This window comes from Chelonia mydas, chromosome 15 (genome assembly GCF_015237465.2).
Source record: "Chelonia mydas isolate rCheMyd1 chromosome 15, rCheMyd1.pri.v2, whole genome shotgun sequence".
Classification (NCBI taxonomy): domain Eukaryota; kingdom Metazoa; phylum Chordata; order Testudines; family Cheloniidae; genus Chelonia; species Chelonia mydas.
The window spans coordinates 2,307,593-2,333,189 of NC_057856.1; the positions used below are offsets into that span (position 1 = coordinate 2,307,593).

Below are 25,597 nucleotides of genomic sequence, written 5' to 3' on the forward strand. Positions count from 1 at the left end.
CCCAGCTGCAAGCCTGGGTGCAGAGACCAGTTCGTGGGAATGCAGGGCCCATGCCAGCGGTGGGATGCCGGGCAGTGCGATGAACAGCCAGATGGACACTGGGGGGGGGGGGGGTGTTGTGAGAGAGTGGGGGCAGAGGAGAGCGTGTTGAGCTGTGCCCACCTCAGGGACACTCCTCGTTTCCATGGGTCTGGATCACATCCTACAAGCCTGGACTGTTGATTGGGGGTGCTGCTGGGCCAGATTGGGGTGCAGGAATCCACCCAGCCTGGGTCTCCCACAGGCCAGCACAGAGAACTAATTGCTAGCCCCGAGCTGGCCATTTGCTTTGCCACGAGACCCCTGCAGGCTGGCGCTGCCTGACCCCCCGCGGCACCGCAGAGTCCCAGCCTCCCTGCAGCATGGACCCTCTCCACACACGAAGCAGAAGGGGCGACACGCACAGCTGGCCATCTCTGAGCCAGGGCAAGGGCAAGACCTGGTGCTGCTGGGGTGGGGGAGCAAAGGAGGATGGGTCAGCCTGGGCCTGGACATGGAGCCAAGCAATCTGCCGCACGGGTGCCAGGTCTGGTTCAGGTGCTAGCTCTCTGTGCTCCCCCCAGGGACCCCCCCCCCCCCCGATGCTTCTTCCCAAGCCCTGCAAGGGGTTAACATTTCCCCCTCCCCCCACAGGTCTCCCAATCTGTCAGGAGCCACCTCTTCCACTCCACCTCCTCTTCTAATAAGGAAGCCCCTGCGCCCCACTTCCCTCCTCGCTGGGGTTTGTAGGCAGGTATGGCACCTTGCTTACAGCTGTCCAGCCAAGGAGACCCTGGTGAATCCAGGGGAGAGAGGGGGGAGCAGGGAAAGCTGGTGCCTTTTGATCTCTCCCCCCAGCTGACCAGCCTGATCTAACATTCCCCTCTATCTCCAAGGAGAGCTCCCGCCTGCCCACAGCTCAGTTCCCCAGTCCCTGCCCCCACAGGGGGGTGCCCCAAACTCAATCCACACGCCTTCTGGGGGTGCGGAAGGAAACAAGGACGACACACACTTTCCCTGGGCAGTGGGGACACAATTCCAAGCTCCCAGTAGCTCAGACAGTGGGATGGACCCTGGCTGTTGGGAACAGCCAAAGAACCGCAGTGGGGAGAGGGGGCAGATGAACTCCTCTCTGTCCTGATGGCCACTCGATTAGGCCCCAGTCCACATATGAACTCAGACCCCAGCGTAGGATCAGGCACTGACCATCCAGGCTGACCTCACCCGTGGTCCTTTGACTTGGAAAATGGGAGCCAACTACATTTGTCAGGGCCCTCTCTCTGCTGCTCCCCCATCTCGGGCACCCTGGGTCACAGTCACATTCCCTTCCCAGACAGGGAGATGGAGGGGGTTGGGATGGGCGGGTGACTTCCTGCAGTGGCAGAGGGAAGAGCTAAGAAGTGTTGCTTCATTCCTCCATTCGGGGCCAATGTCCTTGGGGCCCCAAGGAAACAGCAATGAATTTCCACTCCCAGAACTGCCTTTATCGGAAGGACGGCGCTGAACTTTGGCCCAAGCTCCCAGCTAGAAAAACCCTGTAGGAATGAAATGGAAGATGTTATAGGCAAACATGAGAGGACGTGAGGGGCAATGGCCAGGGCCAGCAACAGGGCCGAACTAGCACCAGAAACAGTAAATACATGACAGCCTCTGTGCATGGCCCTGTGAGCTACACTGCAATTCTGCACTGCTTTCCACCCCTCCACACACTGCACCTTTGCACTGCATTATACCTGTGAGCTGCACCTCCAACCTACCCTGCAACTCTCCATGTATTGCACCTTTGTACTATACTGCAATTAGTCACTGCTTTCTACCTTGCCATGCATTGCATCCCAGCACTGCACCTGTCCAGACATTGCACCTGAAAGCTACACTGCAACTCTTCAGCGAACTCTGCACTGCATTACACCTCTACATTGCACTAGCTTGAGGCACTGCACTACATCTCTGAATGGACTGCGCCTCCAAACTACACTGCAACTTTCCATGCATTCCACCTCCGAGTCACGCTGCCTCTCCTTGCATCACAGCCTCACTTTGACCCAACAATAGTGCATGAGCACCCTGCATTGTGCACATGCCTCGGCTTTGCCACCTCAGTGCCATATGTGCTGCTCTGCACCATGCGCTGTGGAACTCCCTGCTGCAGGAGGCCATTGAGACAAAAACAGTTGCTGGATTTGACAAAGGGCTGAGTGACATTATGACTGTTGTAATAACTTTGGTTGCTCCGCAAGCTGCGAGTGATCAAACCTCATGTTTCAGGGTGTCTGATGAATCCCAGGAAGTGCCCCTTCCAAGTACACCTCCAGGCACCAGCAGGGGAAGGTCTGCCAGAAGGGCCCGTGTTTCCCCTGTACACTGGCGCATGCCCAGATCCAAGATTAAATCTGCTCCCAGATCACTGAGCACCCTGCAGTTGGCACTGGAGAAAGGCACAGAGGGCACCAGGAGGTGTCAGGCAGTGGAGGGGGAAACAACATAGTGGGAATCAGGGGAGGGACAGTGCAGTGGACACTTGTGGGTGTCGGCATTAGGTGGCAGAGAGTGTCTGTAGGGGCAGGAACACATGGGCATCAGGGTTGGTGGTGGAACAATGAGGAGGGCATCGGGGGGCAGGCCACAGTCTAGCAGGAATGGAGGATGAGACATGTGCAGCAGCCAGTGGGGATGGCACAGGGGGAAGGGGAGGTAAGGTGGCATTGGAGAGTGGGAGGGCATGGTGTGGTGGGCAGCATATGCAGGGCGTAGTGGACAGTCACTGGGCGGACAAGGCTTGGAGTGTCCCGCATTGCATTGCGTGGGGCTGCCCTCCAGGCAGTATGTGCAGGCAGGTGGGTGGGATCAATCCTGAGGCCACGTGACATGAGCACAGCTGAGTTCGCCCCGCACTCAGGCACCTGTCCAGGTCCTGCCTCCCCTTAGTGCATTTGGAGAAGCTGGGAGTTTGGGTCTGCAGAAAGAGGCCAAACTTTTGGGATCAGGGCCTGCTGTCACCAGATCCTGCACTGGGGCAGGCAGAGACTGTGAGAGTGAGTTAGCATGGGACTCACCTGTGGGACTCACTGCTGCAGCCTAGTATCCTAACGAACTGACTGCTGTGTGCGAGCCCTGCCCTCTACTGGCTGCAATGAGAATTGCTCCCCATGTTGGCAGGCGTTCGCTGCTCAGCATTAATTCTTATTCAAGGTGAACTCCAGTGAGGGTTTTCAGGGCAGGGGCAGCTGCGTTCGACACTATGACATTTCCAGAGGGAGGACCAGGGAGCTCATGGGCTTGGGACATTATCTAGGCAAATGGCTAAATAAAGCTCGTTTGATTTTTCTAAGGCAGAAATATAGGGGCCAGCCCCGGCACGCAGTTAGACCAGAGTGAATCCGGAGTGACTCCACTGATCACTCCTCTGACTCCACGGGAGCGCTGCAGATTTCCCCTAGTGTCACTGCAAATGGGTCTGGCCCAGTCTGGCTCTGGGCAGGGGGCAGTGGAGGAGCGAGGGTAGCTCAGGCACCAACAGGGGTATAGTCACTTGAGAAAAACGAAGCTGAATTCCCCCTCCCGGAGAGCAGAGCTGAGCTCACATCCCAGAGCCAAGCTCCATCTGGGACCAGCTGGAAGAAGTGACCCCAACTGAGACATGAACAGAGGCACAACGGATTTCCTGAGCCACCCACATCTGCAGGGAGCACTTGGGGGGAGGGGCTCGGCTTGGCCCCTCAGGGGAAGTGTCCCACCCCTTCCTGCACCCAGTGCCTCCCAGTTCCCAGATGTCACTCAGCAGTGCTTGCTGGCCAGGTACCCACTAGGGAAAGGGTCTCCCGGGGTTTGGGGACTCAGTCACATGTCAGAAACAGCCCCCAGGCAAGAGGGCTCCTGCCTTGCCTTTAGCTCTGAGCTCCATGGCTGATGTGATGGACAGGCCCAGCTGGCTAACAAGGCTTTGTTCTTCTCCAGCTCCTTCCCTCCCAAGGTGCTTCACCCACACCAGTGAGTTTAACTTCACAGTATCCCTGCAAGACAGAGACAATGCCCCCATGATGCAGAAATGGGGAAACCCAGGCACTGGCTCTGACATGCCCCAGGTGACACAGCGAGTCAACAGCAGTGCTGGGAACTGAAGCCAAGAGGCCTGTCTCCTTGTTCTAACCACCAGACAACACTGCCCTCACAGAGACAGAAAGCAGGAGCCCTGACTCTCCAGCCCCTGCTCTTGCTATAGACCACATTTCCCACCCAGAGTCAGAAGGAGAACCCAGGAGTCCTGATTCCCAGAGCCTTGCTCTGGCCATTAAACCTCCCGACAGCCCACGCTGCAATAACATAAACAAAAATAAAAACTACTCACCAGTTTTTAAAAAGCAATTGCAGTGCCCATGCAAAAGGCACCAGCTTCACAGCCCAAAGACTGAAAACTCCTGTTCAACCCCTGAGTGGGCACAGCATGGGCAGCAACTGGGCAAGCTCCCCACATGCCTGTTCCCACTCCCCGCCCCAATGGCACCCCTGTATGGCTGAGTATCCATGCCCCAATCAGCCCTTGGCTTCTCTCCTTGTCAACAAGGGGGTGAGTTCCCAGGCACGCTGGTATTGTGGGTTGTGGTGCAAGGCTTGTGATATTGGCTGCAAGCCCCAGCTCCCAGACTCCTGGCATGGGGAGGATCCCAGCTTTCATTGTCTGAAATAAAGGGAATATTCTAGCCCTGCTGGTTATGCAGAAAACATGATCCCTAAAGGCTCACAAACCAGCAGGCACCGAGGCAGAACCCAGACCTAAAGTCTCATGATTTTTAACCCACTCTCACAATTTTGGGAGCTGGACCCAGACTGTTGAACATCTGTGGCTGGCAAACCTGCCCTTGCCTGTTGAGGCTGGACTGAGTCCTTGCCCAGATCCATCACACATTATTAACTCAACTCAGCCCCAAGCCCCATTTCTGATCCCCACAACTGGCTAATCCCCTTCGCCCGCTTTCCAAGAGCAGCCCATGGCATCTGGCCAGGCACACACAGACAGCCTTTCTCCTGTGACTTCGACACTGAGAGGTGCCCCCGGCTGCGGGATGGCCTGACAGCCGCCTGAGTGCTGCGTAACCTGTGGTGTAACCCCCTCCTGTGTGTCGAGCTAATGTCAAAGATCCCAGCTGTGATTCTCTCCGAAGCCCAGCACTGATCATGCCGCTGTTACCAGCAGGTCACCCCCTGCACCCCATCTCTAGGCAGCACGGTGCCTCCTCAGTGGGAAAGAACCGCTCACATTACAAGCCCAAATCCACCACCATGCTCATCAACAAGGGCAACAAGACACAGGCCCTGCCACCCCTCCCTCCTCGCCAGCCCCCACTCCCATCTTGCTGCACCCAGAGCTCCGAGCCCTGGACGGACATGCTGACCGGGCCTGGGCTCAGAGCCCTGCACAGAGACATAGGGCTGGGAATTAACTTTGTTGCTGCTGCCAAGGAAGGATCCCTCTCGAGGCTCAGATGGGTACAAGGTAACACAGAGGCTCCGGGGCAGGGGCTTGGTGGTACAGAGCGCTAATTGCTCCTCTGTGGGTCTCAGTTCAAATCCTGATCTGATCACAGGTGGAGGAGAGTTTGGGGTCTCAGTCTCCTCCCCAGATGCATCCCACAAAAGCAGCGCACAGTTCAGCTTCATGGCAAGGCTGCTCAAGAGAAGCAAGGGCTGCACGTTAGGGTTGGAGCGCATGAGCAGAGAGCTCTGCAGCAGGACGGGGGAGCCCAGGAGTGGAAAGGGGGGTGCACGGGCTGGGGCTGAAGGGCCTCAGCAGAGCGGGGTGTGGCTTTGGGCAGCCCACGAGAGGAACAGCAGGGGGTGCTGCAGCGCAGTGGCAGAACTACAGGAGTGGAAGGGAGGGGGCTGTGGGTCAGGACTAAGTGGCAGGAGCAAGCCATCTCCCCAGAGTCCATCGAGATGGGATGGCAACCGTTAGAAAAAGCCAGCCACATATGCCCTGGATTTGCCTGCTAGGCCCCATGCACAGCCTGAATACACCTGGGTCCCCTTCGCAGTACAAGGCAATGCACACTATGGCTAGTGGAAAGAGCACGGGACTGGAACTCAGGACACCTGGCTTTTATTCCTAGCTCTGCCACAGACCCACTGGGTATCAGTCAGCAAGACCCTTCCCCGCTCTTTGCCTCAGTTTCCCCATCAGACCTCCTCTGTAGGGCGCTTTGAGACCTACTGAGGGTCAGAGCTAGGTATAAAAGCCAGGTGTCCTGATAGCTGAACTGGGCTCCTTCTGCTCCACGTGCCATCCCCAGGTGGGTGGGGATGGAGGGATCAGCGCGGAGAAGTCAGTTGGCAAGGGCCCTGGGGCCAGAACTTTGCTGCCTCAGTTCCCGGCCTGGCGAGAGGACGGCCCTGCTGTGGTTAGTAAACTACGTGGCTGAGACAGGGAATGCAACTGATGGCAGCAGGATCAATAATACTGCCACCTTCCACTGCTCCACCAGGGGCCGCTGCGGCCCTGCAGACATTAACTACTCTACTCTTCCAGTGGGCAGCTCAGGATCAGCATCATCCCACTTTGCAGATGGGGAAACCAAGGCACAGAGGGATTAAAGCCAACACATCTGAACATGGCCACAGATTGTGACTAGTGCCATTTTTGGGTGCCCAACACGAAGACACCTTGAGGCTGATTTTGAGAGGTGCTGAGCACCTGGAGCTCCCCCTGATTTGACTGGAGCTGCAGGTGCTCAGCACCTCTGAAAATCAGAGTCAAACTCTTTCGTATTGGCCACCCCCACTGACTGGCAACTTCTAGCCTCAGAGCCACACCCAAGATCACACATAAGAACGGCCATACTGGGTCAGACCAAAGGTCCATCCAGCCCAGTATCCTGTCTACCGACAGTGGCCAATGCCAGGTGCCCCAGACGAAGTGAACAGAACAGGGAATCATCAAGTGATCCATCTTGTCGCCCATTGCCAGCCTCTGGCAAACAGAGGCTAGGGACACCATCCCTGCCAATAGCCACTGATGGATCTATCCTCCATGAACTTATCTAGTTCTTTTTTGAACCCTGTTATAGTCTTGGCCTTCACAACATCCTGTGGCAAAGAGTTCCACAGGTTGACTGTGTGTTGTGTGAAGAAATACTACCTTTTATTTGTTTTAAATCTGCTGCCTATTCAGTGGCACATCAGTTCAGTGGCAGAGCTAGCCTAGAACGCAGGAGTCCTGGCTCCAAGTCCCCATCTCTAACCATTCCCCCGCAGATCCCTGCCTTACCTAAAGGGTTAATATTAATCAGTACCATTGTGGGGTCCCCAGTCCCCCAGATGTCAGCAGCTGTGGCATCCCTAAAAAATAATAATCCTGCAGCACATGACAGGAGGTTTCGGGCTGAAAAGCTACTCTGCAATCTCGCTTTGCCTGCCCTGAGCCCTGGTATCCCAGGAACTGCCGCAGCAGCATTCTCACTGAAGGAGCTACCAGAGGCCATGCAGAGAACTCACATCCTGCCCCCTGCCCTGTGGAAGTTGTTGCTTCACTGAGACTGGATCTGGGTTCAGATCCTGCAGCAGAGGGGGGATCAAAGCCAGCTCTGCTCTCTGGGGAGCTATTTCCAAGCAGGGGAAAGGGGCATTCTTGCATCCGGACAAGGCTGCAAACAGCTGTACAGCACAGGTGTGATATGAGCCCAGTCAGATAAGGAGAGGCTGGTCGTACCCCATCCTCCTCCCGTCTGTAGAAACTGACCCACACACTCTCCTTTCAAACCAAGGAATGCCAGCTTCGGGCAGCCCCCAGCCTGGCCCCCCAGACGCCTGCCCCATTCCAGGGCCACTTGCCTGTCCCTCCTCCCCAGGCAGGGCCCTGGTAAGCTGGCAGAGCCCTGGCACGCGTGCCCTAGAGTGGAGAGGCCAGCCGGGGGAAGGGTCTCTGACAGTACAGCAGAGCGTCAGGCTTCCCAGAACTCCAGGATCAGGGGGAGAGAGAGGCGGGGACAGCGGGAGAGATGGAAACTGATGGGGGCAGGGGAGTGAGAGGGAAGAAAGATGATACTCTGCTGAGGCTCCTTCTTTCTGTCTATCTGTCTGTCCCCACATGTGTTCCCCCCCATGTCTCTGTCATCCCACAGTCCTCTCTGGTATTTGAGTTCTGCCTGAAGCTTGGGGGTAAGGGATTGCCGCTGGGTCCAACTGGCCTCTCTGAGGGGGTGCTATGGAGTCCCTAGAGTCCCCAGTGGAAAAGAGGGAGGCGAATTCCCCCCGGAGCTAATGGTGGTGCTCCTCACTCCTGATCCTGTCTGCCCCAAGGGTAGGAGGGGGGTCCAGGCCTCCTAGGGTTGCCAACTTTATAACCACAGAAAACCGAACACTCTTGCCCTGCCCCCTGCCCTGAGGCCACATCCCTGCACCGCCCCTTCTCTGAGGCCCCGCCCCCGCTCACTCCATCCCTCCCTCCCTCTGTGGCTCGCTCTCCCCCACCCTCACTCACTCATTTTCGCTAGGCTGGGGGAGGGAGTTGGGGTGCGGGCTCCAGCCAGGTGGCGCTTACCTGAGGCGGCTCACGGAAGTGGCTGGCATGTCCGTCTCCTAGGCAGAGGGGCCAGGGGGCTTTGTGCGCTGCCCCCGCAGCTCCCATTGGCTGTGGTTCCAGGACAATGGGAGCTGTGGAGTCAGCGCTCCGGGTGATGGCAGCGCATGGAGTCCCCATGGCCACCCCTACACTGGAGAGTCATTCTGGCTGCTTCCTGGGAGCTGCACAGAGCCGGGCAGGGAGCCTGCCAGCCCTGCTGCGCTGCCGACCAGACTTTTAATGGCCCAGTCAGCAGTGCTGACCCAAGCCGCCAGGGTCCCTTTTTGACTGGGCGTTCGGGTCAAAAAATGGACACCTGGGAACCGTAGGCCTCACTCCCCCTTCACCCTGCACTGATGTGGCAACAGCCTTGGCAGGGGCATTAAGGTCAGAGCCGAGTCTCAGGCAATATGTATGTCCCTCACCCCCATCCCTGGCCCATGGAGGGGAGGGATGGGGCCTGAGCAGGAAGGGAAGCTGCAGGCTGAGCCAATTAGGTTCTAACTGCCCCCTTCCGCCGCTGGGTCCCAGCCTGCCTGTCGGAGGCACTGGTGAGGTTTTCAGCAAGGCGCTTCCACCCCTCATTAGCACACTAGCCCTGGCCTGCTGTCCCCCAGCTGTGGGGCTTGTGTGGGCATTGGCCCACTCCTTTGAAAGGCCATTGGGGCTGGGACAAAGGGTTCTGAGCCCTAAGAGGTGCCCTGATCCCCTCCCCAAATGCCTGCTGCTTCCAGACTCCCCTCCCTCCCAACTGCTGTACCTTTACAACAGATCTGAATTCCAGCATCCAAGGAGTTAAACGTCTCCCCCCTCCCCAGGTCCTGTAGCCAGCAGCAGGTAGAGTTGGATGGTGCCCCAGGACTCACCTTCCTGTTCACCACTAGCCACCTGGCTGGGGAGGGGGTGAGCAGGGAGCTGGAAGGAGGCGCTGACACCACCTCTCCCCTCCCCGCTCTGCGGTCCTCACGTCAGGGCATCTCCTCCCCTCCCCCAGGCTTCCCAGGGCTGACACATATGCAGCTGCGCTGCCCCCCAGGGTGATCCACCCCCAGCCCCGGGAAGCAGTTTACAAGCCCAGCGTAAGTATTTGCAGGCAGTGAAGGGAAGGGGCAGCACTGGGTTGGGCTGTTGTCTTCAGAGCCAGAGCTGGAAAAAGACAATAGAGGAGCAGAGCCAAGGTGTTTCCTGAGCCCTGGCCCTATGTGGTCCCAGCTGCCCAGGCCCTGTGCATGTCTCCGCAGGGTGGAGCGGGGTCCGAGCTATCGCCATGGCCTGCCACAGCCACATTGGCAACATGGACTCCGTTCACAGCTGAATGTTTATCCTCTCTCAAATCCATACGCATCACAGCTCGGCTTGAAAGTGGGGTTCCTGAGATACAGCCCCCATTTGTCCCAAATGGCCTGTTTTAATTATTTTTTTCCACAGCCTGGGCTACCTCTTAATAGAGAGATCCTCTCTGGACACCTCCCCTCCCACTGGACGCCGCACAGACCCCACCTCCCCCCATTGGGTACTGCACAGACCCCACCTCCCCTCCCACTGGACGCCGCACAGACCCCACCTCCCCTCCCACTGGACGCCGCACAGACCCCACCTCCCCCCATTGGGTACTGCACAGACCCCACCTCCCCTCCCACTGGGTACTGCACAGACCCCACCTCCCCTCCCACTGGACGCCGCACAGACCCCCACCTCCCCTCCCACTGGACGCCGCACAGACCCCCACCTCCCCTCCCACTGGACGCCGCACAGACCCCCACCTCCCCTCCCACTGGACGCCGCACAGACCCCACCTCCCCTCCCACTGGACGCCGCACAGACCCCACCTCCCCCCATTGGGTACTGCACAGACCCCACCTCCCCTCCCACTGGGTACTGCACAGACCCCACCTCCCCTCCCACTGGACACCGCACAGACCCCACCTCCCCTCCCACTGGACACCATGCAGACTCCCACGTCCCCTCCCATTGGACACTGCACCGGGGTGGGGGGGCGTGCACAGGTTCGCAAACCAGGGCCCTATCCCCCACACGCTGCCCCCGAGACCCTACCCCTTCTCCCCAAGCCCCCGCCCTCCCGCCACCCATTCCCCTAAGGCCCCTCTTCTGCACTTTGTGTCTTCCCCCCAAGACCCCGCCCCCGCTAACTCCTCTCCGTCCCTCCCCCTGTCACTCGCCCTTACGGCTGGTAAAAAGTGGGAGGGTCATGGCCCCCTGGATCCCCTGCTCCGGCGCCCCTACACTGCACTGACCCCACCTCCCCTTACACTGATCACTGCACAGACTCCACCTTCACTCTCACTGATGCGGCACAGACCCCCATCTCCTCTCCCATTGGTCACTGCACAGACCTCCCCTCCCCTCTCATTGGTCACTGCCCAGATTCCACCTTTTCTCCCACTGGCCACTGGACAGACCAAACTTCTGTGCCGATTGGTCATTGGCCAGCCCCTCCCACACACACTGCCACTGGAGTACCCACGGCCACTCTGGCCCTGCCCGGCCACGGCCTGGGCCACGCTGTCCCTTGGCTCCCGGCTGGGCGCCAGAGCGGCTCCAGCCCTGGTTGGCCAGCCGGGATTTGACCAGCGGGGAGTCGGTGAACTCGGAGCGCAAGGCTGCACATGCCTCTTTGGAGCCAGGCCTGAAATCCAGGGTTAGGGTCCCGCTCGCCCGCAGTGCTACTGCCCAGCCGGGGCTCTGGCCTGCAGACACAAGCTGGGTCCGGTCAGATATGTGCAGGGGGGGTGGGGGTGGGGGCTCATGTCTCCTACCTTGGGAGGAGGGAGGATGGAGCGAGGAAGGAGGCTCCTTCCTGCTCCCTCTCACCCCCCCAAATTAAGACCAGCTGAATAAATAAATCCTGCCCTGACGCGTCTCTTCTGAGCCCCTGGCTAGAGCCTGAGCGACAGGAGTTGCTCTCTTCCCAGGCTGCTGCAGTCCCATGTCACATTTTGGCATCTGTTTGGCTGCTCATGGGCTGAGGCTGGCGGAGTGAATGGCAGACCCCGGGGGACAGCCCTTCCCACTGCCTTTGAAAGCAGCTGGGGAGGCAATGTGCTGACCCAGGGAAGAAGGAGTCAACAAACAGGAAGAATCGATGGCTTCCTTTGTTAAGGCCTTCACAGGTGGCTGGGGGTGGGGTGAGGGGAGAATACCATCCGCAGAGCTAGTTCCCAGGCAGGCCAGGAGGGGACAGACAGCCCACGGCAGAGCGCCCTGGGACTGGAGATAGAGGGGGACTGGGCCCAACCCTCCTCTCCAAATCTCCCTATCACTCTAGCACTGCTTCCCTTTCTTTTCTCCATCACTCTCTCCCTCTAACCATCTCTTTTTCCAATCATTTTCCATCCCTTCCTTCCTTTCTTTCCCCCCTTGAATCCCAACAGCTATTGCCATGTCAAGTCATTTGAGCATTGCCAAGCTCAATACATCAAATATCTGCATGCAGGATAGAGTTTCACAGTAATGGGACTTCATACCAGGTGTCCCGTTTTTTATTGCAGTTCATTTCTGACTCACTGGCAGGCTGCCATGGATTATGACGCCGTCTCTTTCCTCCCTTACAGAGTTGTGCACAATTTGCTTCTTTGCTGTGTAGCCTTTGGCTAAGGCTTGTGGACGAAGCACGAGGGGATGGCCCCAGAGAGCGCTGCCCCCTTGCTTCTTTGTACGCTGTACAGTGCTGTACAAAGCATGTCCGTTTCATCCTCTCTGTTGATCACTGCAGTTGATCAGCAATTTTTCAAACAAAATATGTTCCAAAGGGGAAAAAATGGTTGGAAAATGTCTGCTGTACCCCTCCCTACTCCTCATTTTCTAGCCAATGCTATTCATTGCCCAGCCAGTCCTCTTAGGTTTTCACTGGACCTTCTGACTCCTACTTCCAGTCTGAGATAGCTGATTTGAGATTTGGCAAGCAGCCGCTTGCACTTGGTGCATGGCACTGCAGTAAGCTATCAGCTAGTGAGATGGTCCTAAGAAGGGACTGCTCGCCAGCTGGCTTGTACTAGTTTATTTGCTTTGCTCAGCCAGGAGTGGGCTGTCCTTTCAGAGTTTCATGTGGGGCAGATACTTAGTCTGTAAGCTTTTAGGAGCCAGGACCATCTTTTTGCTCTGTGTTTGTACAGAGCCTAGCACACTGGGGTCCTGGATGATGACTAGCGCTCCTAGGTGCTGCCGCCAACAAGCAATAAAGAATTTTCAAAAGACCCAAGAGCCACATTTTCAAGTGTTCAACACCCAGAATTGGGGCTGAGTTTCCAGCAGAACTCGGCACTTGCCATGCCGAGCTCACCTGAACATCCAGCCCCTTGTGTCCAGAGAACCTGCTTCATTTTGAGTTTCCTCTGTGGGCTCGATCTGGAGGCTGATGTTGCTCAGACCTGGGGCTGACGTGCTGCAGGGTCCCATCTGGTTCATGTCTTATGTCCCTTAAACCTCATGCTTCAGACCTTTTGCTGGTCACCTGAAGGGGTCACGCTACCCTCCTTCTGCTGGTGGAGCTCGTCTTCATCAGAAGCGCTTGCATCCTTGCCAGCACATTAAAGAAGTATGGGCTGGATGAATGGACTATAAGGTGGATAGAAAGCTGGCCAGATCACTGGGCTCAAAGGGTAGCAATCAATGGCTCCATGTCTAGTTGGCAGCCGGTATCAAGTGGAGTGCCCCAAGGGTCGGTCCTGGGGCCGGTTTTGTTCAATATCTTCATTAATGATCTGGAGGATGGTGTGGATTGCACCCTCAGCAAGTTTGCGGATGACACTAAACTGGGAGGAGTGGTAGATACGCTGGAGGGTAGCGATAGGATATGGAGGGACCTAGACAAATTAGAGGATTGGGCCAAAAGAAATCTGATGAGGTTCAACAAGGACAAGAGCAGAGTCCTGCACTTAGGACAGAAAACTCCCATGCACCGCTACAGACTAGGGACCGAATGGCTAGGCAGCAGTTCTGAAGAAAAGGACCTAGGGGTTACAGTGGACGAGAAGCTGGATATGAGTCAACAGTGTGCCCTTGTTGCCAAGAAGGCTAACGGCATTTTGGGCTGTATAAGTAGGGGCATTGCCAGAAGATCGAGGGACGTGATTGTTCCCATCTATTCGACATTGGTGAGGCCTCATCTGGAGTACTGTGTCCAGTTTTGGGCCCCACGCTACAAGAAGGATGCTGAACAACTGGAAAGAGTCCAGCGGAGGGCAACAAAAATGATTAGGGGACTGGAACACATAATTTATGAGGAGAGGCTGAGGGAACTGGGATTGTTTAGTCCGCGGAAGAGAAGAATGAGGGGGGATTTGATAGCTGCTTCCAACTACCTGAAAGGGGGTTCCAAAGAGGATGGCTCTAGACTGTTCTCAGTGGTAGCAGATGACAGAACAAGGAGTAATGGTCTTACGTTGCAGTGGGGGAGGTTTAGGTTGGATATTAGGAAACACTTTTTCACAAGGAGGGTGGTGAAGCACTGGCATGGGTTACCTAGGAAGGTGGTGGAATCTCCTTCATTAGATATTTTTAAGGTCAGGCTTGACAAAGCCCTGGCTGGGATGATTTAGTTGGGGATTGGTCCTGCTTTGAGCAGGGGGTTGGACTAGATGACCTCCTGAGGTCCCTTCCAACCCTGATATTCTATGATTCTAAGGGAACATTTCCCCTCCCAGTGTATTCCAAAGGTTTTCTTCTCTCCTTCCTCTGAAGCATCAGAGATACCCATGGTGGGAGATGGGACACTGGACAGGTGAGCCAGTGCTCTGATGTGAAGCAGAGAATTTTCTTTCTCAGGTGCTTGGCTGGTGAGTCTTCCTCATATGCTCAGGGTCACTGATGGCCAGGTTTGGGGTTGGGAAGGAATTTTCCCCAGCTCAGATTAGCAGAGACCCTGGGCGGTTTTCACCTTATTCTACAGCATGTGGTTACTGGTCGCTTGCCAGGATCATCTGGGTGTATCTCACTTAATCCTTTCCCTGCCACTGCAGGGGCCTTGGGCACTGGTGCACCTCAGTTCCTCCTGTTCTCTGCCTAGGGCACATGACAGCTTAATCTTCTGAGGGCTGTGATACTTGGATCTAATTCTGGTTGTTGGGCTTGGTGTGGGTGGGGTTTAATGGCCTGTGATATGCAGGATGTCGTACTAGCTGGTCCAGTCTGCCCGTAACCTCTATAGCCAGTCCCCTGAGCTAGGAGCTGGGTATCTTTACCAGCACTGCCTGAGGTGTCCCAGCAAGGGGAGGATGAACAGCATGGACCTAGGTGCCATGGAGTCGATAGACCCCTTTTCGCAAGCTCGACAGCCCGGAGCTGGGCACAGCCTCAGCAGCACAGCCCAACTGCTGGGAACGGTCAGGGCAAGAACCTACCGCTGGGACTCGTGTGACGGGCTTCCGCTGGCGCCAGTGAGAGACTTTAGATGCCATCAGTAGGAGCCGTGAAGAAAGGGGATTGAAGGCATTAGGAAGATGGAGCTTGGCCCAGCTCCAGACCCACAGTCAGGGGGGAGAAAAGCTCGGAAGGAGCCACCCCAGAGACAGTGCTGTGACCTGGAGCCTCAGGAGCTCTGCATTCCCCAGGCAGCAGTGGCAGGATTCCAGCTGTGTGAACTGTCCCTACGCTGCGCTCCCGGGGGGCAGCGGGCTAGCACACCCAGTGATGTGGGGGACCAGGTACTTGCAGAGGGGTCCCTGGCTCGCGGAGGTTACTAGGTGGCTGTGTCTTGCTGTCAGCCCGTGAGAACTGTTCTGATGTAACAATGCCACCGCTCACTCCCCCTGAAGACAGACAGCTCCGTAGCTTGCCGGACAGTTGGAGCATGCTCTTTTCAGCAGCGCTGGGGAGACGGGAGTTTCAATCGCCCAGCTTTTCTGCTGAGATCCCGCGTCCTAAGAACCAAGATAGCGGGGGAGAAGCGGAGGGGGGGAGTTAGTGGGAGGCCCAGTGGACAGTGGGGTTGCCAGCCTGGAGTCTCCAGGAATTAAAGATGAATCTTTAATTATAGGTGATGTCATGTTATGAAACCCCCAGGAATACGTCCAACCAAAACTGGCAACCCGACCGGGCAGCAGCTGAGCAGCCTCGGAATAGCTCCTCCCGAGCAGGCCCCGCCACTCCAGCTCCAGCTCTCGGAAGCCGCCTGCCAAGGCCTGGAGGCAGAGGGACGAGCAGAGCGCTCACACGCTCCCAGTTCCCAGCCGCAGCTGGCCAGGAAGCAGCAGAACAAGCCGGGCTCAGCTTTCTCGGCAGCTTCCTTAACCTCAGCCCCTGAGTCAGCATTGCTGGGATCAGTGCAATAGGAATTGGGGAGCGAGCAGGCCCGGGGGTGGGCCGCAGGGTGCAGGCCCAGCTGGGGCTGTCTGCAGGGTCAGGGGAAGGACACACACAGGGAGAATCACCCTAACCCCAGGCTGGGTGCCCGGATCCCTCGCCTTCCTGATCCCCTGCCGTGGACAGCAAGAATGCTGTCTCCCAGGAGCCATGTGTCGCCTCCCTGGCCTAGTTCAGCTTTGGCCCCATTCAGGTCATCCACCCAGCCCCTCTGCTCCCCATATCGCTGCCCCTCCATCCCTCTCTCGTCTCCCACCTCTCCCTCCTGGAGTCCATTTCAAAGCGGCCTGCTGGTCCCCAGAGACAGCGAGGGACCAGGGCCCGGTCAGCTTGCACCGAAACCTGAGTGCGGCTCCAGGAGATGCAGGAGAGAGAATGTGAGGCGGACTGGATGGGGGTTGTCCAAGGGGAGGCCAGATGGGGACTGGGGCTACTGAAGGGGCTGGATGGAGAAATGGGGGTGTGGATGGGAGATGCCAATGGGGGCTAACTGGGGGCTGAGGGGAGCTGTGTGTATTATGGGGGGGTCCCGCAGTTAGAGCACCTCCAGGACATTGAGCCTGCCTCTTCCATCCACAGGTGTCCCCTCCCCTCCCCCTGACCCCCAGCGGTTCAGCAGCAGGATGGGTGGAGGCACCCCAAGGCTGATAGCTTGGCAGAGTGGAGAGGAGCTGGCAGGGAGCCAGGCCTGGTCCTTCCTCGACTGCCGCTGGGGAAAAAAATCACAGCAGCAGCCCTTCAGCCTCCCCTCTCCCTCTCCTCCTGCCCCTGCCCTGTGGATGGGGGAGACTGGCTCACCGGCCCCCTGCCCCGGCCCTTCCACAGTGGTTGTGAGTCCTGCCTGTCTCAGCATCGTGGGGTCACGGTTAAGTTTGTCTGTCCTTTCTTGGCACTGGAGGGGCAATTCCTTGGCACAGTTCAAATCGCCCTGCACCATCTGCACCAGAAATGAGCCCTCCCCCCCCCTCCACCTTTAGGAGAGTCTGGCAGTGCTGCTCTCCCCCAAGCTGGTTCTGGGGTGATCCAGGAGGCCCACACTAAGCTGACAGCCTCTGAATCACCCTCCTTCCCAAGAGCCTCAGCTGGAGCTGAGACCCAAACGAGCTCCCTGATGCCCAGGGATCTTGGGTAGGAGCAGGGAGGTGACTTTCCCTCTGTGTTTGGCACTGGTGCGACCACGGCTGGAACACTGTGTCCAGTGCTGGTGGCCCCAATTAACGAGGCATGGAGAGAAATTGGAGAAGAGCCACAAGAATGAATAAAGGATTAGAAACTTGCCTTCCAGTGAGAGCCTCGGAGCTCAGTCAATTTGGGTTAACAAAGAGGCTAAGGGGTGACTTGAGGACAGCCGATAAGTACCTAGCTGGGGAACAAAACACTGATCTTCACTCTAGCACAGGGTTTCTCACACTGGGGGTCGGACCTCTCAGGGGGGCGCAAGGTTATTATATGGGGGGTCGTGAGCTGTCAGCCTCCAACCCAAACCCTGCTTTGCCTCCAGCATTTATAATGGTGTTAAATATATTGAAAAGTGATTTTAATTTATAAGGGGGGGTCGCACTCAGAGGTTTGCTGTGTGAAAGGGGTCACCACTACAAACGTTTGCGAACCCCTGCTCTAGCAGACAAAGGTCTAACACGCCCAAGGGCTGGAAGCTGAAGCTAAGCAAATTCAGATAGGAAATAAAATGCCCATTTCTAACAATGAGGGCAATTAATCCTTGGAACAATTTCCCAAGGGCAGGGGTGAATTCCCTCTCGCAGGCCAGTTTTAAATCCAGACGAGCTGGTTTTCCGAGCTCTGCTCTAGTTCAACCAGGAATTCATTCGGGGACGGCCTCTGGCCTGCTAGACGGGAGGTCAGACTAGGCGATCACAGTGATCCATTCTGGCCTTCTAGGAATCCCTTCCTGCCCTGGCTGCTGTGGCTACAAAACAGCAAGCGATCTGGGTCCCATGCTGGGCTCTCCAGGTGCTGATTGTTGTACCTGCCAGGCTGATCCCTGGGTAAAGGGCAGCCTGGTGGCCTGCTGTGCTTGTATCGTAAACTCAGATTCGTCCTGCCAGCGCCTCGCTGGGAACTGCGTTCCCAAAGACCATTCAAACACCCTCTTCCATCTATACGATTAGCAGAGGCCAGAGCTTCTGGGCCATCCCCTGTAGCACCTCCTGCTGGGAGATGCTGGTATGGGAATAATTAACAGCTTCCCGGCAGGCAGGGCTCGGCAGTGCTCAGCGATGCTGTGACGGGTAGAGCCCTGAAAATCCATGGGTATCCACTTTATATCTGTGGACCATTTCTGCGGATAGCAGTGTGGATGCAGATACAAATTTTGTATCCGCGCAGGGCTCTGACGGTAAGAGCCGGCGGGCAGCTGTGAGGAACTGCGGCACCAATCCTCCACCTGCCCTGGGCGGGAGGCCTGGGGGGCAGGGATACTGGGTGGGGGGCTGCTTGGGCCCCACACCCAGGGCAGGTGGCTCCCCACAGCTGCCCGCCTGGCTTTCCCCGACCTGGCTTCGGCCAGGGGGGTGGCTCGGAGCCGCAGCCCAGCCACGGTAAGAGCCGGGCGGGCAGCTGTAGGGAGCCATGGCAGACCTTCCACCTGGTGTGGGTGGGGGGCCTGAGCAGCCCCCAGGCAGCTCCACAGGTGTCCCCCCTTCCCCCAGCCAGGCCAGCGTGGAGCCCAGCTGGGGAGCAGTGGGGAGCAGTGGCAGACCTTCTACCTGCCCACAGTATGGGGGAGGGGGCCTGAGAGCAGCCCCCAGCAGTGTCCCCGCCCCCCAGGCTCCCTGCCCGGCTGAGGGCAGGTGGAGGGTCCGCTCCCCACAGCTGTCTGTGGCTCTCCCCGACCGGCTCCGTCGGGGGGGGGATGCTTTGGAGCCTCAGCCTAGCCCCCAGTGTAGAGCCCTGCAAATCTGAGGATACCTTTGCGGCTCGTGGATCGGATGCGGATACTCATTTGTGTATCCGTGCAGGGCTCTGGCGACGGGTACCAGTTCATGCGGCTTTCATGGATGAGCAATCCAGGAGGAATGAGGTACGCTGTGCAGCCATGCGCGGCCCTACCATAACTGCACCCCCGCCCCATAGCGCCACCGTTTACAAGCAGCCCTACAGCAACTAATTAGAAGAGGCAGCCCAGGACTAATGAGCTACAACAAACCAGCAAGTTGAAATCGCTGCCATCAGGGGATTTCAGGGAAGAATCTGCCCCCAGCCGGCTCCCCACTCACCCCAGTATCATCTCGGGAATGATCAAAGATGAGAACCCCCCATACCTGCCCCACACTGAGGGGGTCTGCCCCATACATCTACCCCCAGAGATCCTTCTGCCCCACACTGGCTGGGGTCTGATTCCGTACCTGCCCCTCAGAATCCCTGGGAGGTGCCCTGGATCGCTTGACCTCTAGGTTGGCAGCATGAGGTGCCATGGGGCACTCTAGAGAATGCCCAGTGACTGATATCTGCCATCCAGCGTATGACACTGATGCACGGGGCTGATGCTGATGTCCGCAGCATTCACATTGTACCTCCTCCAACTACTCACGCCCCCTCCGACCCTCATTACAATGAATGACCCAGATTGAAGATCTGTCTCCATAGCACTTCCCCATGGCAGTAGTTAGCAGCCACTTCCCCATCAGCTGGTGCAGACGGGCTTAGCTGCTAGTGGAGATGGGGCCCATCACACCCGAGGTGACATAGTGCCCAATGGTTGGGTCCCATCTATGCCAGTAACAGTGATCCAGCCAATGGAGGATCCACTGCTGACAACCAAAGACAATGCTAGGGCAGCTGGTGTCCTGAGCTCCCTCTGTCCTGCCATGAGATGACTGTCCCTCTATGCTATCTATCTGGCCCAGAGTATCCTCTGCCCCACACAAACTACCCTGTATATCTATCCCCAGAGCCCCCTCTGCCCCACACGGAGAGGGAGCTGCCCTCCAGCTCCCCCTCTGCCCCACAAAGAGAGGGAGCTGTCCCCCCAGAGATCCCTCTGCCCCACGGTGGAAAGGATCTGAATCCAGGCCCCTTCAATCCTGTGCTAGCAGGGGACTGTTCTGATCCGTGCCAGCTCTTTGGGGCTGCAGTGCCCCAGTGCTCCCTGCAGCTCACACAGCTCAGAACATCCCGCAGGAGTCCTCTTCAGCCGGCTTTTCCTACCTTCTTTGCAGTTGACCCCTGTGTGGCCTGGGCAGCACTTCCACTCCAGAGCTGTGACCGTCTTGTAGGCCACCTTGTACGCTGGTCTCACGATGGCTCTGTAGCTGCGAAACAGAAAGGGCCCCGGCATCAGGAGCTTGGTCTGTTCTCAGGGGCCAGGCTCAGCGCCGGCATCCCTAACATTTGTCACCACCAGCGGCCTGTCGCTACAGATCATCCCAGGTGTGTATCCCATCTCCACCTCCAGCAGGCACCCAGGCCTGATGCTTCACAGGGGGGAGTTTGCTCCTTGCTGTCCCCCTTTCAGCATTGCATGGGACGGGAGTAGATTCCTGCCTGACCCCTGCTGGGATCAGCTGATGTGCTGCAGCCTCTCATGATGTAGGAGCAACATGGGGCAGGAATGAGTGGGGAAGCCACGTTACCCTCACACGATGAGGCCGCTCCAGGAGGGGGCTGGTGTGGAAGGATTCAGGATCGATGGAGCACTCCCTTGAGAAGGGGTGGAGCATCCAGCTGTAGGCTGGATCCCAGCAGAGTGGGTGGAGGGGAGCCCGAGTCTTCGTGCACACAGAGGCTGAGTGGCCTAGCAGCCCCAGGAGCAGGTCCCTCTGGGCTGGGGCAGTGGGAGGAACTTGGGACTGGATGGGCACAACAGCTTAATTCTTCATTCCCCTCCCAGTAACACGGGGCCTGGGACAGAGTGCCGGCTCACCAGCTACAGCACCCCGATCGCTCTAGCTCCCCCCGAGAAGCCTGGCTGGGGCAAAAATGTAATTCGTTCATCAGGATCACAGCTGGGTGAGCTATGGGATGAATTAGCCCATCAGCTGAGGCCTGATCCAAAGGCACAGGAAGGATGTGCCAGGTGAGGAGCAGAGCTAGCTGAGTCCAGAGTCAGTGAGATCTCCAGGAAGGGAGACCTCTCTTCCTCTTGGGCCTAGGGATAGCAGGGGAGTTGTCCATAGCGTTGCTGCACGGGTGGAGGGAATGCAAGAAGCAGCAGGGTGTGGCTACCCTGCCAGTGGAGACTGAGTGGGTCTCTGCGGTGCGAGAAGGTGGGAGCGGTCCGCGTGCTGCTACAGGGTTGCAGCAGTTCAAGCCTGTGAGGGGCCCTAGGAGGAAGCAAAACCTCCCCACCTTGCAGCATGAACTCTGGATGTGTGACTCCCATGCCCCAGCTCTGCCCACGTGTGGCACAGCAGACAAGCAGCATGTGGCAAGGGAGCAGGGGGTGGTGGAAGGGGAAGCGGCAGCGTCTCTCTCACCTGCCTCCGTTGCAGCCCCCGGGCCAGTGGCAGCCCTGGAACACTCTCTGCAGGAAGGTACCATTTTGGACATGGCAGGAAACCGTCCTTGTGACCATGTACGAGCACCAGTTCCTGAAAGAGACCAACATAGGCTGCATCACACCCTGCTCCTGCCCTGCTCGGGGGGCAGATGCCCTTCACTAGCCCTAGCAGCATTGGCTGCTAGGCCAAAATGTATTGGTGTCAAATGGTCATTGAGACCCCCCACCCCCCCGGGCCCAACCAGTCACAGAGAAGCACAGAGATCCCAGGCTGGGCCCAGCTGCTTAAACCAGCTCCCCTTTGGATGCACCAGCCCCGTCATCTCGGAGCAAATGCCACATCCCCCAAGAACTTGGCTGGTTCTCCAGGGCTTCCCATTCTGACTGCTGTGCCAGTGTCTCCCCCCCAAGGAGCTTCCCTGCCTCTGAATCAGGTCCAGGCTTTCCCACTCCCCGACCCGAACGTGAAAACACTTACACTGCCAACCATGCAAGTTTCCTCTGGCTGGTATTCCTGCTTAAATGCTGGCACCTTGAGTGTGTTTCACACAGCAGCAGAAAGCACTGGGCCTTTTTCCACTACCAGCCCTACGACGGGTTGGATCACAGAAACCCCCTTTGGGACTGCCACCTGATGTGCCTGGACTACCTCTAAGCCTGTTTTCCCTGACAGCTTGGGACTTCAGTCCCTTGCCTGGTTGGAGCCAGACACGTTTGCCTGCTGCAAACACAGATCCAAGTCTGAATCACGTCCCCCACAAGCTGCAGACTTAACCGAAAACAGCTTAAGAAGTGTTCCTGTCTCCAGCACTCAGATACCCAGCTCCCAATGGGTAAAGCTTATACAGGGTAAACTCATAAATTGTTCGCCCTCTATAACACTGATAGAGAGAGATGCACAGCTGTTTGCCCCCCACCCAGGTATTAATACTTACTCTGGGTTAATAAATAAGTAAAAAGGGATTTTATTAAATACAAAAAGTAGGATTGAAGTGGTTCCAAGTAATAAAAGACAGAACAAAGTGAATTACCAAGCAAAATAAAATAAAACATGCAAGTCTAAGCCTAATACAGTAAGAAAACTTAATACAGATAAAATCTCACCCTCAGAGATGTTTCAATAAGCTTCTATCACAGACTGGATGCCTTCCTAGTCTGGGCCCAATCCTTTCCCCTGGTACAGCCCTTCTTCCAGCTCAGGTGGTAGCTAGGGGATTTCTCATGACTGCAGCCCCCTTTGTTCTGTTCCACTCCCTTATATATCTTTTGCACAAGGCGGGAATCCTTTGTCCCTCTCTGGGTTCCCATCCCTCCTCCTCAATGGAAAAGCACCAGGTTAAAGATGGATTCCAGTTCAGGTGACATGATCGCATGTCACTGTAAGACTTCATTACCCACTTGCCAGCCCACACGTACATAGGAAGACTTACAAGTAAACAGAGCCATCGACAACCAATTGTCCTGGTTAATGGGAGCCATCAAGATTCCAAACCACCCTTTGGCCCACACTTTGCATAATTACAATAGGCCCTCAGAGTTATATTTCATATTTATAGTTTCAGATACAAGAATGATACATTTATATAAATAGGATGACCTCACTCAGTAGATTATAAGCTTTGTAAGGATACCTCACAAGAGACCTTTTGCATGAAGCATATTCCAGTTACATTATATTCACACTCATTAGCATATTTTCATAAAATAATATAGAGTGCAACGTCACAGGCCCCTTCACCCATTCAAGGCTGCAATCAAGATCGGAGACCTGCTGTGACAGGTGCTGTACAAAGACGTGCTGAAAGGCCATTCTTCCAGTACAGGGACTAGAGCAGCATAGCTCCAGGGCCGTACCTATGTCAGCACAACTCCGTAGTGCGGACACATCCTACAGGCGATGGGGGGACACCCCGGATGATTGGAAAAAGGCAAATATAGTGCCCATATTTTAAAAAGGGAAGAAGGAGAATCCAGGGAATTACAGACCAGTCAGCCTCACCTCAGTCCCTGGAAAAATCTTGGAGCAGGTCCTCAAGGAATCCATTCTGAAGCACTTAGAGGAGAGGAAAGTGATCAGGAACAGTCAGCATGGATTCACCAAGGGCAAGTCATGCCTGACTAACTTGATTGCCTTCTATGGTGAACTGGCTCTGTGGAAAGCTGGCTAGATCATCGGGCTCAACGGCTAGTGATCAATGGCTCCATGTCTAGTTGGCAGCTGGTATCAAGTGGAGTGCCCCAGGGGTCGGTCCTGGGGCTGGTTTTGTTCAATATCTTCATTAATGATCTGGAGGATGGCGTGGATTGCACCCTCAGCAAGTTTGCAGATGACACTAAACTGGGAGGAGAGGTAGATACGCTGGAGAGTAGGGATAGGATACGGAGAGACCTAGACAAATTAGAGGATTGGGCTAAAAGATATCTGATGAGGTTCAACAAGGACAAGTGCAGAGCCCTGCACTTAGGACAGAAGAATCCCATGCACCGCTACACACTAGGGACCGAGTGGCTAAGCAGCAGTTCTGCAGAAAAGGACCTAGGGGTTACAGTGGACGAGAAGCTGGATATGAGTCAAGAGTGTGCCCTTATTGCCAAGAAGACTAACAGCATATTGGGCTGTATTAGTAGGAGCATTGCCAGATCAAGGGACGTGATTCTTCCCCTCTATTCGGCACTGGTGAGGCCACACCTGGAGTACTGCGTCCAGTTTTGGTCCCCCTACTACAGAAAGGATGTGGACAAATTGGAGAGAGTCCAGCGGAGGGCAACAAAAATGATTAGGGGGCTGGAACACATGACTTACGAGGAGAGGCTGAGGGAACTGGTTTTCTTTAGTCTGCGGAAGAGAAGAATGAGGGGGGATTTGATAACAGCCTTCAACTACTTGAAGGGGAGTTCCAAAGAGGATGGATCTAGACTGTTCTCAGTGGTGGCAGATGACAGAACAAGGAGTAATGGTCTCAAGTTGCAGTGGGGGAGGTTTAGGTTGGATATTAGGAAAAACTATTTCACTAGGAGGGTGGTGAAGCACTGGAATGCGTTACCTAGGGAGGTGGTGGAATCTCCTTCCTTAGAAGTTTTTAAGGTCTGGCTTGACAAAGCCCTGGCTGGGATGATTTAGTTGGTGTTGGTCCTGCTTTGAGCAGGGGGTTGGACTAGATGACCTCCTGAGGTCCCTTCCAACCCTGATATTCTACGATCTATGATTCTACAGCAACAGCCGGGGTGCAGGAACACCACCTTCCTGAGTGACAGCAATGAGGTCAATGGAAGCATTCTTCCATCAATCTAGCTGCGTCTACGCTGAGCCTTAGGGCAGCGACGCTATGGCACTAGGGGTGGCAGGCACTCAGCTGTAGCTGTTTCAACCTATATTTTAAATATAGGCCAGGCCAGAGACTGTCCCTGCCCCAAAGAGAGCACGGCTAGCCCCCTCCCTGCCACCTTCCCCTGCACTGTCACTGCAGTATGCCTGAACTCTGGGACAAGGCAGTTCAGCTTCTGAGGCATGTTCTTGGCCTTCATCAGTTCTTGGCCTCTTTGCTGAGGCCGCCAGCAAGTGGGCAAACAGCCCCAGACTGTGGAACAAACTTCCGCAGGAGCTAAGGCCCATCCTAGACCTCCCTGTCTTCTACTCCAAGTGCCTAGTGCCAGTCTCTCACTGGCTTCCTCTAACACACACACGAAGCTGGATGGGCATTTGAAACCAAAATCCAGCCTTGCCAAAACAAGGCATCCTCCAGGGAGAGAGAGAAAGAACCGCACAGCACAAGTGTGAGTCACGTTACTCAGGATATGGCTGGATGGCATGTGGTGTGACAGTCTATATCCCTAGGTTCTCCCTTTCTACAGGACTATGATAAATTTCGTACAAAGTATGCTCTCAAGGCTGATTCCCCACTCTGGCACTTTGAGTGCAGAAGGTGGGGGCTCGCAAGGATTCTAAAAATTCATACTGGCCAGTCCAGGCTGGTATTAAACTCCCAAGGTCACAGCTTCTCTCTGACCTTAGATGGGTAGATGCTGCCACCACCCAAGGGCAACACCCCCCCGCCCCTTTGAGAACCCAGGAAGGCGCACTTGGGGATTCCTTCCTGTGGGGCACCCTCAAGCTCTTTCACCCCCCCGTCTGGGGAAGAGCTGAGAAAAAAACAAAGGTAATCAGCTGTTGCCACCAGCTAATTAAACAACATGTGCACAAACCTTTTAGGGCACAAACATCCAATCCTGTTCTTAAAAAAGGTACA

At 56.2% G+C, this 25,597-nt stretch overlaps 1 protein-coding gene across 7 annotated transcripts in view; it reads right to left on the reverse strand.

The window, feature by feature from the left end:
• The window catches only part of EMID1 (EMI domain containing 1), an 87,473-nt gene that overhangs the window by 38,441 nt on the left and 23,435 nt on the right, over positions 1 to 25,597 (reverse strand). For all 7 annotated transcript variants that reach the window (XR_006286077.1, XM_037879082.2, XM_037879083.2 and 4 more), the window contains exons 3-4: positions 21,328 to 21,441; positions 20,060 to 20,163 (exon numbers count right to left, since the gene is read on the reverse strand). Coding sequence is in view for 6 of the 7 variants with exons in the window: in XM_037879082.2 (XP_037735010.1) it covers positions 20,060 to 20,163; positions 21,328 to 21,441 (218 nt within the window). In the remaining variant the exon portion in view is untranslated. The remainder of the gene's footprint in view (positions 1 to 20,059; positions 20,164 to 21,327; positions 21,442 to 25,597) is intronic.